A 17,224-nucleotide genomic window follows, 5' to 3' on the forward strand; every position below is an offset into this window, starting at 1 on the left:
ATAAAAATTGTGCTATTGTAAATACTAAAATAGCGACAGAGTGGTTTATTTCGTTTCAGACAGCGAGAGACAATTCAGTTCCCAAAAAAATCAGGTAAAAGTTCGCATACTGCGGATGAGATGAGATCCGAACTCGTTTCTGATTACCATGACAAATAATCGAAACAGCAGCTGAAAGCGACCGTGTGCCTCATCAAATTGGGGAAGCCAATAAGCCATCAAGCTGGGAGTACTTGCGATGTGGAAACAGGAGAATCAAGGTTTTCAAAAAAAAAAAGAAAAAAAAAGAAGGAGAATCAGAGATGCGTCTCTGTGTTGCGCCATGAATTCAGAATTCAGACCGCCCGAGCGGCAGCCTCATGCCATATTTTGATGCACTACTTGTCAGCCGTATGCAGACAATGAGATAACTCAACCCAAGATCCCTGACATCATAACATCGCAATAGCCCGCATGGGCAATCAGTAATTTGTATGCTATAATTGTCTTTTGCTTGGCCGGATCTAGTTAGCCGTCAGCAAGTTAGCACAAATGCACGCTCCAAGAGGCCTGGAGTCTCCTTTCGTCCAACCAACGGTTGCTGAACTTCGAGAGGTACTAATGATATCTACCTGATGTCATGATAATAGTGAAAGAAACAGTATGACACCTTGTAAGTTTCTGCCAGACGAACAAGTACTGATTGAACCGTCTCAGTCAGGTGTCTCTGATTCATATGATTGGATCAAAGGAACCTATCAGTTCTCAGACAAAATAGCAGAAATCGACTTCGTTTTCGCATTATTGACCTCAAAGTCAAGGTGTTAACTTATTCGAGGCAATCCTACAGATTCAATGGTCCTCTTCAGCCATCAATTTGGGCCAGATTCCAAATCAGCCACGGTTCAGCACTCGACAACTTCAGACGCATGTACTTTTGCTGCTCCCCAGCTTAAGTTTGGGTTCTGCTGTGGTCTCAAAATAAAAAGTTTGGCTTCTGCGGGCGTATCGTGTGTCGCCATGAGGCCCATGACGCAGATGTTTATTACAAGCACTTGCTGATTATTCTATGCTCTCCGGCCAGCTACAGAGGCCCTGCAGCAGGATTGAGCCTGAACCTGATCTGCACAACACGGATTCTGCATTTCTGCTACGTTTCTAGACTGAGGTTCGTGCACGATGGATAGGCCCGAGGGAGCACCAGACAAGACCGTCCAGCCAGGCCGAGGTGATCCTCAACCAGCCAAGCAGAACTCGCAACACTTAAACTAGTTCAGAAGCGAGCAAGCGCAAGGGCACAAAATCGACGAACAAGTCTGGGTCACTTGGCGCCAGAATCTTACATGATTGAGGTCCTTCAAAACCGATGCCCCCCGCTTGGATTCTTCCCTCGCCTCCCCAAGTCCCCATCCCCACTGACCTTTACGCCCGCCCAGCTCATCCCCGCAGCCTAGGATCTAGCTCCTCTCCTTGAACCACTCACCGGCGCTCTCGCTGCGCTCGCCCAACACTGAACACCAACCACCCTTGCCCCAGGCGTCAGCCGGTCCCTATATATAACGGCGGGAGCCTCGTCTGGAAGCCTCATCGATCGATCACCATTCGCCAGTGCCGGTGCCGCCACTATCTCCGGCGACCACCACCGCGTCGCAGCTTGTAGCTGATCGATCGATCGGTCGTCGTCGTCGCTAGCGATCGAAGATGACGTCAGACGACCCCAATGCGTTCAACATGACGCTGGCCTACTTGCCGGGCGCCGGCGTACCGCACTGGCTGAACAAGGGCGACAACGCGTGGCAGATGGTGTCGGCCACGCTGGTGGGCATGCAGAGCGTGCCGGGGCTGGTCATCCTCTATGGCAGCATCGTCAAGAAGAAGTGGGCCGTCAACTCGGCGTTCATGGCGCTCTACGCCTTCGCCGCCGTCTGGCTGTGCTGGGTCACCTGGGGCTACCAGATGTCCTTCGGCGAGAGGCTGCTCCCGATGTGGGGTAAGGCCGGCCACGCGCTAGGCCAGGACGTCCTCCTCGGCCAGGCCTCCCTCCCGGCGACCGAGCACCGCTACGCCCACCACGGCGCCGTCGAGACCCCCGGGATCATGCCCTGGTACCCCATGGCGTCCATGGTCTACTTCCAGTGCGTCTTCGCCGCCATCACGCTGATCCTGCTCGCCGGCTCCCTGCTCGGCCGCATGAACTTCAAGGCGTGGATGCTCTTCGTCCCGCTCTGGCTCACCTTCTCCTACACCATCGGCGCCTTCTCCATCTGGGGCGGCGGCTTCCTCTTCCACTGGGGCGTCATGGACTACTCCGGCGGCTACGTCATCCACCTCTCGTCTGGCGTCGCGGGGTTCACCGCCGCCTACTGGGTCGGGCCCAGGTCCACCAAGGACAGGGAGAGGTTCCCGCCCAACAACGTCCTGCTCATGCTCACCGGCGCCGGCATCCTGTGGATGGGCTGGGCTGGCTTCAACGGCGGCGACCCCTACTCCGCCAACATCGACTCCTCCCTCGCCGTGCTCAACACCAACATCTGCGCCGCCACCAGCCTCCTCGTCTGGACCTGCCTCGACGTCATCTTCTTCAAGAAGCCCTCCGTTATCGGCGCAGTCCAGGGCATGATCACCGGCCTCGTCTGCATCACTCCCGGCGCAGGTACAAACGAAGACTCAGTCCGATACTACTAGTACTAGTACGCAACATTTGTCATCATTACCTGTGGTAGTGTGGTTCATTAGCAACAGCTCTAGTATGATTAACCAGCAGATACGTTAATCACAACGCGCCAGCGGGCATATAGCTGGGGCACGATGTCATCGTCGATCACTCTGTCATCAACGAAATTAAATTAGCTAGTTAATTAAAATGTCCAACGAAGACACGGACCGCCATTTAATTTTTGTAGCTTGTGATTCTTCACGGCTGCACAGCACTGAATCTACCCCCTCTTTTGACCCGTCAATAAAGCGTGGTACGTACCAGTGAGTTTATCTAGATAGAAGACCAATAACAAAGTAAGTCCAACACTTTGTGTAATAACCAACTGCCATGCGACACACATACGACACCCGAGTTACTTTGGCCCGAGTGCTCTGTAGCGTTTCCCTCGACTGAGGAAGTTTGGGGAAAGTATGCTGAAAAAGCAGCTTAGATTCCATGAACGAGGTAGCACTGAACTGAGGTCTGAACTAAAGTTACCTCTGCACGTGTGGAAGATTATTCATATCAACTAGCAAGAAAGAACATATTTTTTTCTAAAAGATTTTCGCACTGGATAGCGTCTCTGTCTGTAGCATACCATGCTTTAAAAGCTGAATATTTCTATTAGGAATCTAGAAGGAAACAAAAGCAGCTCCTTTTTTTCCCCCAAAGCTATGAAGACTTCCTTCTAGTCGGATTGGAGTACTCCGTCTCAAAATAAGTCACCCTAGAAATTTTAGGACAGGTTAACCTTGGAAGGGAAAATGACTATATTTGCCCCTATTTATTACCCATATTTGGTAGCAATTGATTCTTACATGTAGATGCACTTTCTAAATAGGGTAAAGTGATTTATTTTTTGGGACAAATTTTAAATCCTAGGATGACTAGTTTTTTTTGGATGGAGGGAGTATTGCACTGAGGCATCAAGTGAGTGATCAGACCACCAAGGCACCAATGGGAGGATCATTTTCTTGTCAGCCACCTACGTAGTCATGCATGCTTCCACTACCTCTTTGACAGTTTGACACCGGTCAATCTCTAGGATTTTCTATATTTACCTGCAGCTTTCAATCCACTACTGCAAAAAAAAAAAAAATCAAAATGGGCATAAATTTCTTATTGTTTAGAAATGTAGGCATCTCCAACCTCAGCAAAATAATGGAGGCATTTCTTGTTGCTGTTAGTAACTGATGAGTAACTTATGTCGTCGTCCACCTCTGCTCTGCAGGTCTTGTCCAGGGTTGGGCGGCGATCTTGATGGGTATGCTCTCGGGCAGCATCCCGTGGTTCACGATGATGGTGGTGCACAAGCGCTCCCGCCTGCTCCAGCAGGTGGACGACACCCTGGGCGTGTTCCACACCCACGCCGTGGCCGGGGTCCTGGGCGGCGTCACCACGGGGCTCTTCGCGCACCCGTCGCTGTGCCCCCTGTTCCTGCCCGTCAGCAACTCCAAGGGCGCCTTCTACGGCAGCGGCATCCAGCTCGTGAAGCAGGTCGGCGGCGCGCTCTTCATCATCTCCTGGAACTTGGTGGTGACCACCCTGGTGTGCCTGGTGGTGCGCTTCGTGGTGCCGCTGCGCATGCCCGACGACGAGCTGACCATCGGCGACGACGCCGTGCACGGCGAGGAGGCCTACGCGCTGTGGGGCGACGGCGAGAAGTTCGATTCCACCAAGCACGGCTGGTACTCGGACAACGACACGCAGCACAACAAGGCGCCCAGCGGCGTCACGCAGGACGTCTGATTGGGAATCGACGACGTCGGCGATGTATTGGATCGATCTGAATAAGTGATGATCATCAGGGGGTTTCGTTTGGTTCATCCAATATGCTTATTGGTCATGTGTTGGGGTTCGAAAAATTGGTTGATTCGCCTGCATGCTACGGATAGGGATGCACGCAGTTTTTTTTTAGGGTGATCGCGTCGTGTGGGTGGAGTTTATTGGTCGGCTTTTGTTGCAGTTTGTTTGTCGTCGCACACGCGCGTGCACGCGCTGTGGAATAACGTGTTGTCCTACTGTGAATCTGTGATGATGAACTGATGGAAAAGAAATCCCCATGATACTCCGTTGTTAGATTATTGGTCACTTCAGTTCCAGTGTCTTAAATTAAACCAGGTCCATGACCATGAAAATAGGGATAACGCACATTGAACCCTGAGCTGTTGTTGAGGATAAACCAATGCATCTCGTAAATATTTTTTCTACTAGTAAGGATAAATATATAGTCTATAGCGTACACTATACACTTTTATATTAACGAGCGTGATTCCTATATCACACACATCCCCGTAATACTCCACCACACCATCGATATGGTTCAATACGTCATAAAAGATTACTAGGAAGTAGCGATAATATAGTAATTCAAGGGTATTTGGATTCAAGTGTTAATAGGGTGGGCTAAATCTCACGCAAGACAAACTTTAGCAAGAGGTATGAGTGCTAATATGGATTAAAGTTTAGCAGTCGACTTTAGCCCATCCAAACATACACTTAGGGTTGAGCTGTGGCTAAAGAAAAAGCTGCTGTGGACTGTGGGCTCTAGATTTTGACAAAACTGAAAAATGTTTGACTAAAATAGCTTTGGACAAACTGCTGGAAGCTGCGAGCTATGGAGTAAAAAGCAAATAAAAATGCAAGACTCAACCTGCAGCCCATTAGGCCTCATTTTGAATGGGCCGAATTTGGCCCAATCAATGTTAGTGGGTTGGACCCGCCTAAACACGACCTAAAATATTTTGTATCCTCTTTTTTTGACTAGGGGTTATAAATGTCTGCTTGGTTGGAAGACAAAATATTGACAAGCCCACAAATTTTGGCAATCGTTTGGTTCAAGGCAAAAAAGCCACCCACCTAGTCAAATGCTATTCTAAACTTGCCAATATTTTGGTTAAAAAAATGACATGCCTATGATTTGGCATGCCCACAATTTGACATGCCAACATTTTGGCATCCAACCAAGCATGCTCTAAATCCTAATATACTCTCTCCGTTCTAAAAAGAATGTAAATCTGGATTCCCAAGAAGTCAAACAATCTTCTTCACCATCGATGTCCCTGACTGCTTCTTATCATAAAAACCACTGTAGTGGAGCTCAGTGCGGATGCATCACATCACCTTGCAAACTCACGAGCATGTTTGAATACTGGTTGTAATCTTTTTCATGCTTCTAGAAAACATGTCTGAGCATGTTTGAATGTTTTCATGTCATTTTCAATTCATCAATTTTGATAAGATGTTTGGTTAGAGAAACACGTGGTGCGGATCCATAATTCTCTAGTTTGGTACTCTACTAGGGAGCATCTGTGTCAAGACCACAAAATCAACTAATCCCGCGCTAAATCCAAATGCATCCTTGACTCTGGAATTTAGGCTTGGCGATCGGCGTAATGGCGTCCTCTCGGAAAACGACGCTCACGTGGATGGTTGCTCAACCGCTCTTCTTGGCCGCACCAACATATGGGAATGCCGGCCCTCTGAAAGTGGGCCCAGACATAGGATCTCCCCTCAGCTCACGAGCCGCCCCGCTTGGCGTAAGTGCCCGGCGCAAGTACGCGACGTCTCCCACACCAGATCCACGTGTGTCCCCGACATCCATGCCCCACCGCGTCACTCGCGCGAAGGTCACTTCAAACGACAAGGGACCCGGGCGCTCTTTGCCTCTCCGTCCACCGTGTGAATTGCGTGCTCCGCCGGACTTCGGGATAACCGCTCGGTCGGCTTCATAACTCCCACCGCACGGGTCGCCTCCGCGCGGCGGCGAGGAGGGCTCCACGACGGAGACCAGTGCGTGCGGGTGGGCGGGCGGGCTCATCTTTTATCGTGCGCCCGCACTGAGCGGATCGCTGCTCCCAAATCGCAGACCCCAGGGCGCGCGTTGCTTCCCCGGCGCAGCGCAGGATGTCGGATTCGCAGGCCGTCGCCGGCGGCGAGTCTCCCGCCGAGCTTCTGCTCCGCGCGGCGGCGATGGCGCCCGCGGAGCGCTACGCGCTCGCCGCCGTCGCCGTCGTGTCGGTCTTCCTGTACCGCTTCCTCGAGCTCCACGTCATCGGCGACGCCCTCCGCGGCTTTCGGGGCGGCCGCGTCGAGCTCACCTTCCACCCGGCCTCGGAGATCTACCACCGCGTCGCGTCCAAGTGCCGCTCCCTCCACGGCAGGTATGGCAGTGGGCTGTCTCGGTCTGGCCTCGCAATTTAGCGGCAGTACTAATGTTGGGCGTGTTTGGTCAATTGTGATGAAATTTGCTAGCTGGGGTTCTGAATTACGCGACGCATTAATTGCATTATATGAAGTCAGTTTAAGTTGGGAATCATGATGGATTTACAGTATAATTATTAACTTATTAATCATCAAGGTACCTGGCGACACCATGGCTGGCAAGCCCGCATCTGCAGACATTGTTCCTCGGCATCTCTGGGAGGCCTCCATCATTCACGTACAAGAGGTTAGATTCAGTGCAAGAGAGTTAACATTACTCCAGTCTTTTAGATTTCTGTATTCACTCTAGCCATTTAGACGCCCTTTGTAAAATTGAGTACAGCAGACAGTTGGACCCTGTCAAGAGTTTATTCTGCTCTGTTATACATCACCGTGATTTTCCAATATAATTACACTCCATCAGTTGTAAATGCAATGTTTAGGCTATTGATATGGTCTTCAGTACGACACTTTTCCCAGCAAGTTTTTGAAAAAAAACGGATTATATGGTATGAAAGTATTTTTCACTTAGTAACATCAATCATGTGTTGTCAATCTATGCAACTTCTTATATGTTAATGATCAAAGCCTAAAGGTTTGACAATCAGGAATGATAAAACTACTTGTATTTGCAATCGGCTGCTCCTCTTTCAATATAGAGTGGACTATTTTTTTCGATTAAGGAAAATCCCGGCCTTGAACAGCTTGTATGACCACTGCAAGAATATTTGGGCATTTTTTCTAGCCTTTTTACAGTTCCGTACTTCCGTGAATGAATTCCTCGACGTGTCAAGATTGTTTTGGCGACTCTATTGGTTATCAAAGAAACTTATGGTTTGATAATCAACATGAATTTTGCAGAAAGGGAAAGAAAAACAAAGTAAGAAAGCTGATTAGCAAGAGGTTGCATTTATTTTATTGAAAGTAATTCTTTGCTTTCTGACAAGGAACACAGTAACAAATGATTAAGCCCTTAACATGATATATTGAAAGTAACAAATGACTTTCTCTAGATTAATCCCTTAACTAATTTTTTTAGGATATGTGCTTATTTTTTTAGTTGAGTGAGCCAAAACACTACTTTTGCTTTCTTAGTTGGCAGTTCACTGATTACAATCTCTGCACCGCAGACAACTGTACACAGTCCGGGATGGTGGAACCATTGCTCTGGATTGGCTTCTTGCCTCTGATCTGGAAGGTAGAGGACCACAAATTTTGTGTAATGTATGTTGTGCATGGTGGTACCTGACCTTTTTGGTTATGTTGCAGATGCAGACGGTTTTATTTCTAAAGATGATTCAACACCTCTTGTAGTTGTGGTTCCCGGATTAACTAGTGATTCTGCTGCTGCTGTAAGTTGCTAACTTAGTTTTATTGTTGACATATTTCTGCATTGTATATTTGAAGAGCTCTTGATTTTTCTGTTGTATAATGTATATCTTTGCTACTCATTCTAAAGATGTAATGACTTGTTGCAGTATGTAAAACACTTGGTTTATTCTATAGCAAGCAAAGGATGGAATGTTGTCGTAAGCAACCACAGAGGTCTTGGTGGTGTGTCCATTACTGTAAGTTATCTAATTGAATATCCAAGTATTTGAATTTGATTTAAACTTTGTTAAACATTCCTGGTCATTGTTTGGGTCCAGCTTGTAATATGCAATGTTTTCCCAAGATTTGTGGCTCTTATGTTAACCATATATATGATTGCCACGAATGGTGGCACAAATTGATGAAGTTCATGTTGTCTGTTTACGCTGCAACATGTTTTAGAGGCACCAAATGATTTGTTTAGTAACCATCACCACTGAAATTGTAATATTTATTTCCTATGGTAGTCAGATTGTTTCTACAATGGCGGTTGGACTGAAGATGTCCGAGAGGTCATTAATTACCTCCATCACAGATACCCACAGACCCCACTGTTCTGCATTGGTACAAGCATAGGTGCCAATATTGTGGTATGCAACTTTAACCTTGGCGTAACCTTATTTTTTGCAATTCTGCATGTTGAATTATTTCATATTATGATGTCCACTTTTTGCTGCTACCTACTACTGAAAAGTGTTTGTTGCAGTTTTACCTGTATAGGTAGCTTTTTTTTTCTCTACAACTCGCAGGTGAGACTTACCCAACATCGTTTGAGATGGTTTGGACAAGTCCAACGGAGGCCTCCTGAGGCACCGGTGCGTAGTGGGGTTCTAAAGCGTGCCGATAATGTAAAGAGGGGTAGAGGTAGACCTAAACTGACCTGGGATGGGACGAGTCGGTTAAGAGAAACCTTAAGGATTGGAATATCTCTAAAGAGGTAGCTTTGAATAGGAGCGCTTGGAGACTAGCTATCAACGTGCCTGAACCATGATCTCTGTGTCTTTTGGGTTTCATCTCTAGCCTACCCCAACTTGCTTGGGACAAAAGGCTATGTTGCTGTTGTTGTTGTTGTTTCGCAGGAGAGCGGTGTATCTTTGTATTAAGAAGAAGGAATAGTCCAATTACAGATCCCAATTCCCACCTTGGACCAGAATGGGGTTGGTAAATAACTGTCCTGTATAGGTAGCTAACAATGCGCAAATGTTGCCTGATTTACGGATGGTAGATTCTCTTTCAAAAAGAGCCACTCACATGTACAAACTTAATGTTTAAGTTTGTCTCGGATTTTCAATTGTGACATGTTTTGTAACTAGGCCAAGAATCAGCACGATCTATTTTTACAAGAAGCTGGTTGACACAGTCCATTCTTCATAATCTTTCTCCACATATGTTACGGATATATTTCCAAGAGAAGTACTGAATGAGGTTAGAATCGTTCAGTATTTATCCACTATTTCTGCAATTTTACCATACTTCAGTGAAGCAGTGGTTTACTGAAGTTTGGCAAGTGTTCATGAAATCTTGTACTTGTACCCAGTCCCATCGACCCACCCGCTTACTCATCCTCTTTACTTTCTTTGAGCTCACCGTTGTATCCATACAAGTAATTGGTAGTTCATGTTCGCATCCACCATTGGTGGTCAGATTTTTCATTAATGTTGTACTTTTAATTTTTTGTATCTCCTGAATCCCATGATGCCCTTGACCATTATTCCTATCCCTCCCCTATCAATGGCAGTTAATCCTAAAATGAATTCTGAAAGTGCATCACTTGATCTCAAAACATAATATAGACAGTGCATATTTATTCCACATCTTTATACAGGTCAAGTATCTTGGAGAAGAAGGCGAAAATACTCCCGTGGCTGGAGCAGTGTCTATTTGTTCTCCATGGGATCTGTTGGTTAGTTGCTGGATCTAATTCACTAGGAAGACTTGAATGCTTAGTATGTAGAAATTTTTATTAAGTTGTGCCTCAATAATTACAGTCACTTTTGCACCTCTTCAAATGTGGAAATGCCTAAGTGACTTAAGTCCTGTTCCCTTTTCCTTTTCCAATCGTTCCTAGCCTTGCTATTCCCTCCGTTCCAAATTACTTGTCACTTTAGTTTTATCAAATTTTGTTCATTAAATCAACCTTGAAATATGTATTGATAGTGTATTTATTGGTATTGTGTAAATTAATATATTTTTCTATAAACATGGTCAAAGTTAGAGAGGTTTAACTTAGAACAAATCTAAAGTGACATGTAATTTGGAACATGGAGTAGTAGTTAATGTTTGCTGGTATTAGTGAAGAAGGATGAGCACATTTGGCTCTCCCTGAAAAGCAAGGAAATTTTTCCTTGCAGTGCTCAAGAGGGCTAGACAAGGGAACCAAACATACATCCCATCTGCTAACCTTGCTGGGCATGTTAGACAAGCGAATGTGTCTTGCATCAGGAAACATATTTATGTTATACTAGTTCTGGATATATTTTCCTATAAAAAGAAGTTTCTCCATAGACTGTCAGCCTCATCTTTATTACTGGCTAGGATTCTTTGTAACAAAGTTCATTAGTTGTTTCTACAGCACAGTGCCAAAACAACAAACTGGCCGTTAAGCTCACTGTGTTTTGTCGTTTCACTTCATTTTTGTAGATTGGTGACAGATTTATTTCCCGCAAGTTTGTGCAACGTATTTATGACAAAGCACTTGCAATTGGTCTGAAGGGCTATGCAAAGCTGTAAGCTTCTATTTCTCACTAAGCTTTATACACTCTACGTATTATATGAGACTATTTATTTCTGCAGAATCTCCACATCTTAAAAGGTATATGTTATGGCTGTTGTTGGGATTGAGATCGTGAGAGAGCGAGAGAGCGGCGGCTATGGTTTTTTGGCGCCGGGAACGCCGGCCGCGGGGCTTCGCCCACGGCCGGCAAGAGGGAAGGGATTTCCTTCTAATCTCTTGCTTGATTAGATCGATACATCTCTCCTTATATAGAGAGGTTTACTTAACCCCTAAGCAAGCGACTAATTAACCCTAATGGGCTAAGGCCCAATAGGCCCCTTGACTCTTCTAACACTACACCCCACCTGGACATGCAGCTCGTCCCCGAGCTGCAACCTAACAATGACTCTACTAGACGCAAACCGAACACCTAAGAACAAGCCTTTTACATCTCGGCTTATTTTAAATAAATTGCGACTCTTTATTTTTTTTGACTCCTGAAGATAAGGCAGACACCCTCCGCGTGCTGGATCTGCACGTATGTCACCGCTTGAATCCCACGGAGACCATCGGAACGAGAGGGGTGCGCGGGTACGGCCACCTGGAATTAATCGGGATTGCGACCAGCGGAGACGTCCTCGTGGCGGCCGGTAGCGAAAAGCGGTGGCGCTAGGCAGTGCATCCCCGCCTGCGGCAAAGAGGAAACCGCCTCCCCTATCGCCGCTGCCGCAGAGTTGGAGTTCATCGATCGCGGAAACAACACCTTGCTCACGCATGAAGACAGCAGAACATCGGCGTGATTGCTGGTAGCCGTCTGACGGGGCGAGGATGCGCTCCCCTTTGCCAAGGTCGACCGCCATCAAGGCTGCCTCGTGCATCTTCCGGCGCATCTGGCGCATCTCCTGTAGCCATCTCCGCGCCAGGAGACGGCGTGCTGCAGCCTGCAGCCGCACTGCCGCCTGGATGAATGAAGCCGCTTGGTCCTGTTGCTCCTTGCGCATCACGCGGACGAGCCGTCGCGCCAAGAACTTGCGCGTTGCCGCTTGTAGGTGCACGACCGCCTCTCTCTTTCGCTCAAGTTGTATCGTCTCCTGGAGAGCGGCTTGTATCTGGACTATTGTAACCCTTATGTCGGCGCACAGATCCTTGGTGAATGATGGAACAATCGCTGCAGGAGACGCTCTTACCTTTGGGAGTCGCACATCTGCAGCGGAACCTGGCACGGGGCTGGGGGCGGTGAACGACGGGAAGGCGGTCGTGGCCATGGTGGCGGCAGCCGTGAAGGAAGGGCTCCCCAGCGAAGTAGATCCATACCCCGGCATCCCGTAGGAGAAGGGCGCGCTGGATGTCGGCGAAGACGTTGGGGGTGCCGTGGACAGCGTGGCGGCGGCCGTCGATGAAGAACTTGCCAGGATTGTAGATCCGTACCTTGGCATCCCATAGGGCATGGACGCCGCAGGGGTCGACGTCGGCGGCGGTTGAAGGCGCGACTCCATAGAGGTGATGCGCGCCTCCATGCGCGTCTCCATGTCACCCATGCTGCTCAGCAGCTTGGTCATCAGGGCGGCCAGACCCTCCATGGTTGGCGGCGGCGGTGGTGGCTCAGACTTGTCGTCGCCTGGCATAGCTGATACCAGATTGTTAGAAATTGGATCCCTACCAAGGCGTGGGCGCAGGTTGTAGGCGTGGGAAGGATGAGGACAGAGGATGATGCGCGCCCGACGGCTTCTGGGCGCCGTGGTCGCGCAAGGGGGAGGAGGCAGGGGGGCGAGAGAGCGGCGGCTAGGGTTTTTGGGCGCCGGGAACGCCGGCCGCGGGGCTTCACCCACGGCCGGCAAGAGGGAAGGGATTTCCTTCTAATCTCTTGCTTGATTAGATTGATACATCTCCTCTCCTTATATAGAGAGGTTTACTTAACCCCTAAGCAAGTGACTAATTAACCCTAATGGGCTAAGGCCCAATAGGCCCCTTGACTCTTCTAACAGTATACTAATGTTAATCAGGAAATTTATGGTCAGTTGTGATTCCACAACTTTCTCCCACGGACCTCTGTTGCTTCTCTTAAATCTAAGCTTTTAAATAATTAAAGTTCTCTCCTGAGAATAGGAATAGCATATACAAATATTTGAAAAGCTTGTATTGTAGGGGTTGCTAACGATATTCAACAGTACAAGTGACTGAACTATAGTTTTCTAGAGGGATTTACAAGTGAACACGATAATATTTCCATGATCATTTGTGGATGGTTAGAATATTCATTTGTAGATGTACCAGTGTTTACGCTTTCTGCTTTTTTGTTGCATATAACTAGTTGTGTCCATCCTTCAGTCCTTCACTTGCTGATCTGCTGGAACATAGCAGTCCAGAGGCATCTGTTAAGGGTATAATAGTCAAGCGTAGTTATTCCTATTCTAGGGTAATAGTCAAGGGTAGTTATTCCTATTCTAGGGTTTGGGTGCTCTCATGTACTATATTATCCCCTTTGGGGCTACCCATTACACACATACAGTTCAGTCCTCTTCTCATCTCAATTCCTAACATACATTGAGATGAATGAACGGTAAGAGAGAGGGGAAGAAGACAGCAGCTGTGGTATATGAGGTAGTCTATATGGGCCTCTTGGGCCTGATAGTATATGGACCATACTTCACAGTATCGTGACGATGTAACTGAGTTCTGTCTTGTTATCTTGTAGGAACATAAATTCCAATTAAGTGCACAAATTTTTTGTTGGATGCTTTCACATGGCACACATATAATAAGCATGATCAGTATTCAGTATTCACTGTTGAGAAAGCTTACCTTTGCCTTTTGCAGACATCAACCTATCTTGGCCCGACTTGCAAATTGGGAAGGTATTAAAAAGGTTTGACTTCCTCTGCTGCAATCTTGATTCGTACTGAACTAAACATTTTTATATAGTATTTATGTTATTAAGGATAATCTACGAGCTGTCAACTGTTTGACTAGTTGTATTGTATACCTTTTGAACCCCTAGGTTGTTTCACAGAAATCTTGTGTCTTGATGGGCTCTTCGTGACTTGATACTCCATTGCTTATTTTTCTTTTGTCGCTAATTTGGCAGTCACGATCTATCCGGGAATTCGACCACCATGCTACCTGTGTTGTTGCAAGATATGAGGTACCTTACATGGCAGCAAGCCTTTGCTGATTCTATCCTCATTCATATAATTCATGTTCACTTTTCTCGTGGCTTTTATGGCATTTATATAGATAATATTCCAAGTGTGGCTGTAACAACTAATTTTGTCGAATAATACGAATGTATGATCATTTGTAGTGATCGTTTTTTTAACAGACGGTGGATACCTACTACCGCCGGTGCAGCAGCGCTAGTTATGTTGGCAACGTGTCAGTTCCCTTGCTTTGTATCAATGCTTTGGATGATCCCCTTTGCACAAGGGAGGCTATACCTTGGGATGAATGCAGGTGATTTTTTCTTTTGAAACTCATTCTCCTGATTCCTGAACAAATCTGTTTATGTATCACATGGATCTTTATTTGATTTACGGCCACTAAGAGTGTATTGATCAGAAGCTTCTTGATTTGATTTAGGGCCAATAAGAACATTGTTTTGGCAACTACTCCAAATGGTGGCCATCTTGCATTCTTTCAAGGACTAACTGCTGGAAGATTATGGTAAGATGTCTGTACAAATCTGACATTTGTGTTGTATCTGCATTGAGGATTAGATGGTTTCATACTATAGCATAAATATCCACTATTGCATGATATTCTGAGTTTGGTGTCATATAATATATTCTGTAGGTGGGTTGGAGCTGCTTCTGAGTTCCTCTTTGCTCTTCATGAAAGCTCTTACATGCATCGGCAGAAGGTTTGGGCACTGAACTAACCCATCAATTGAATCTGCTACCTTGAGTGCTCAATTTTTTTGCATGTTGATATTTCTTGTCATAATTAAATGCAGGCAAATGATCATGTTTTGCACTCTTCTTTGGAATCATCTATTGATAAGAGCCCATATGTTAATATCATGGAAGATGGAATGGTAGCTCCAGTAACAAAAGATGGCCCTGGCAATAATGATGGCTCACCTTCTGACCATGAGGTTGGAGTACAGTTAAGTAACGGGGTGGATGGCAGACAACAGTTAGAAGTATCTGGCGAGAAACACAATGAACACGTCAGTGGATCAGGGAACGAAAGCCCTGCTGGTTCAGCAAATCGGCAAGGAGATGGCATCTACAGTAATAAGCTTCATGAGATAATTGCTCCCGTCAAGAGATCCATAAACCAACTGACACGGCACCAACGGAAGTCAATCTGGTTGCTTGCCTACATTGCTTTTGTAACATCATGGCCGCTCCTCGGCTCCCTAGCTTTTATCACCTTTCGGAAGAAGTTCAGAAATCCATTGCGAGCTAAATGACTAACAGGATAAACAAACCCTACTTGTATTGATTTCGACTGCGTCATTCAAAACATTAGAAACCTGAAGGCCTGTACATCCATTTGATTTGTTCAGTTAAGCCTATATGTCCAGGATATAAGCTGTCCTGCTCATGGTACATGTACACATCCAAATAATTTCACTTGCGTCACGAAGAAAAGCTTGTATTCATCTGCTCAATGGAATCTGGTGTAAGAAACATGTAGATGGGGAGCATATTTTTTTCCAAATTTAAATGACTTTCTGTCAAGTTTGGATAAGAAAATTGTGGTCCGTGGATGGCAAAATTGTCGAGACATATTTGATGTGGAGCTGCATGGAGGAGCTGAAACTTTGATGTGGAGCTGCATGGAGGAGCTGAAACTTTGATGTGATGCTGCATGGAAGAGCTGAAACTATCTTTTCAGGTTGTGACGCCATTATGGATTTATGGTCCCTAGGGTTGGCTTGTTGCAGCTGGTCGATGTGCGTGTATCATTCCCATTGGTCATCATCGATTAGAAAAGCAATGATCTCTTTTTAAAAATGTTAACTCTCAACCTAGATTTGTGAGCTGCTTAACCAATTACATTTGTCGATTATCAATCTATCATGTATGTGCATATGCTGTCAGAAATCTCGAAAGCAAAATTACAACAAACTAGGCGTATAGCCCGCGCATTTGCGTGGCTAGTATTGAAAATTTAAAAATTTGCATGTCGCTGTATCCTTACTTAAAGGTTATACTATTTTTTATCATACATCATCCTGTCCATTATCGTAAATTATGTCTTATTGTTGATTAAAACAATTCAACTATGATCTACCTATAATGACAATTTGATTTGTTGAGCTTTAATAATATTATGCAGATAATTATTCTTATTTTCATTTTATTTTGATTGATTTTTGTTAGCTTTAGTTTTTATTAATAGTATATATTTGTAACTGATACATAGCTAAATGGTAGTTTATATTTAATTTTTCACAATGGCATTGGTGGGTGATTTTTAATTAGGCACAGGGGTATTTGAGGCTAATTTTTATCGTAATGGTAGTGGTGGGTAATTTTTATTTTTCTATTTTTCTCTGATTAACGTGGGAATTTTTAGGTCTTGAGAGCGAACGTGGAGACTCCGTTTGTTGGCCAAATATGCGCGGCTAGTATTAAAAATTCAAAAATTTGCATATCGTTGTATCCTTACTTAAAGGTTATACTATTTTTTTACCATACATCATCATGTTCATTATCGTAAATTATGTCTTATTATTGATTAAAACAATTCAACTATGATCTACCTATAATGACAATTTGATTTGTTGAGCTTTAATAATATTATGCAGATAATTATTTTTATTTTATTTTGATTGATTGTTGTTAGCTTTAGTTTTTATTAATAGTATATATTTGTAACTGTTACATAGCTAAATGGTAGTTTATATTTAATTTTTCATAATGGCATTGGTGGGTGATTTTTAATTAGCCACAGGGGTATTTTAGGCTAATTTTTATCGTAATGGCAGTGGTGGGTAATTTTTATTTTTCAATTTTTTTACGATTAACGTGAGAATTTCTAGACCTTGAGAGCGAACATGGAGACTCCGTTTGTTGGCCAAATAATAAGATAATAAATATGAAACCCATCCAACCCCATCGCACAACAGTGATGCTAGTGTTGGAATTTTCGGTGCTCAAAATGCCGAGAAAATTGAGGGAATGGGAAAACGATAAGAACCGATAAGATCCCGTTTCGCGCTCTAATCAGAGGCCCAATCAACCAATAGTTGTGGGGCCACAGCGCCAAAATAAATAGGGATCCTCTTTTGGGATCTACGTGAAAACGTAGCC

General features: G+C 45.3%; 2 protein-coding genes across 4 annotated transcripts; both read left to right on the forward strand.

The window, feature by feature from the left end:
* The first annotated feature begins 1,272 nt into the window (after positions 1–1,272).
* On the forward strand, positions 1,273–4,773 carry LOC120708804 (ammonium transporter 3 member 1-like). Its single transcript, XM_039994218.1, has 2 exons — positions 1,273–2,632; positions 3,909–4,773. The coding sequence occupies exons 1-2, from the start codon at positions 1,681–1,683 to the stop codon at positions 4,424–4,426; spliced, it is 1,470 nt and encodes a 489-aa protein (XP_039850152.1). The 5' UTR covers positions 1,273–1,680; the 3' UTR covers positions 4,427–4,773.
* Positions 4,774–6,283: 1,510 nt separating this feature from the next.
* LOC120708805 (embryogenesis-associated protein EMB8-like) lies at positions 6,284–15,646 on the forward strand. 3 transcript variants are annotated; one of them, XR_005689483.1, is made up of 15 exons: positions 6,284–6,840; positions 7,038–7,127; positions 8,011–8,078; positions 8,150–8,232; positions 8,359–8,448; positions 8,719–8,841; positions 9,565–9,676; positions 10,077–10,154; positions 10,892–10,977; positions 13,782–13,830; positions 14,050–14,106; positions 14,284–14,414; positions 14,541–14,624; positions 14,754–14,820; positions 14,914–15,646. XR_005689483.1 is itself a non-coding variant. In XM_039994220.1 (14 exons), exons 1-14 carry the CDS (start codon positions 6,584–6,586, stop codon positions 15,373–15,375), a joined length of 1,719 nt encoding a protein of 572 aa, XP_039850154.1. In that variant the 5' UTR covers positions 6,306–6,583; the 3' UTR covers positions 15,376–15,646. The 3 variants fall into 3 exon arrangements, 2 of the variants coding, with proteins under 2 accessions (XP_039850154.1, XP_039850153.1); XM_039994220.1 differs by lacking the exon at positions 9,565–9,676 and having other exon boundaries at positions 6,306–6,840; positions 8,156–8,232; XM_039994219.1 differs by lacking the exon at positions 9,565–9,676 and having other exon boundaries at positions 6,308–6,840.
* The last annotated feature ends 1,578 nt before the right edge of the window (positions 15,647–17,224 follow it).

The sequence above is a fragment of the Panicum virgatum genome, chromosome 5K, assembly GCF_016808335.1.
Source record: "Panicum virgatum strain AP13 chromosome 5K, P.virgatum_v5, whole genome shotgun sequence".
Lineage (NCBI taxonomy): Eukaryota > Viridiplantae > Streptophyta > Magnoliopsida > Poales > Poaceae > Panicum > Panicum virgatum.

Excerpts from the sequence above, each read along its gene's own strand:
- LOC120708804 (XM_039994218.1), top strand. The coding sequence starts at position 1,681 with ATGACGTCAGACGACCCCAATGCGTTCAACATGACGCTGGCCTACTTG. Across the intron at positions 2,633-3,908 it reads CTGCATCACTCCCGGCGCAG|GTCTTGTCCAGGGTTGGGCG; the intron begins GTACAAACGAAG and ends TCTGCTCTGCAG.
- LOC120708805 (XM_039994219.1), top strand. The coding sequence starts at position 6,584 with ATGTCGGATTCGCAGGCCGTCGCCGGCGGCGAGTCTCCCGCCGAGCTT. Across the intron at positions 13,831-14,049 it reads ATTGGGAAGGTATTAAAAAG|TCACGATCTATCCGGGAATT; the intron begins GTTTGACTTCCT and ends CTAATTTGGCAG. Across the intron at positions 14,415-14,540 it reads ATACCTTGGGATGAATGCAG|GGCCAATAAGAACATTGTTT; the intron begins GTGATTTTTTCT and ends GATTTGATTTAG.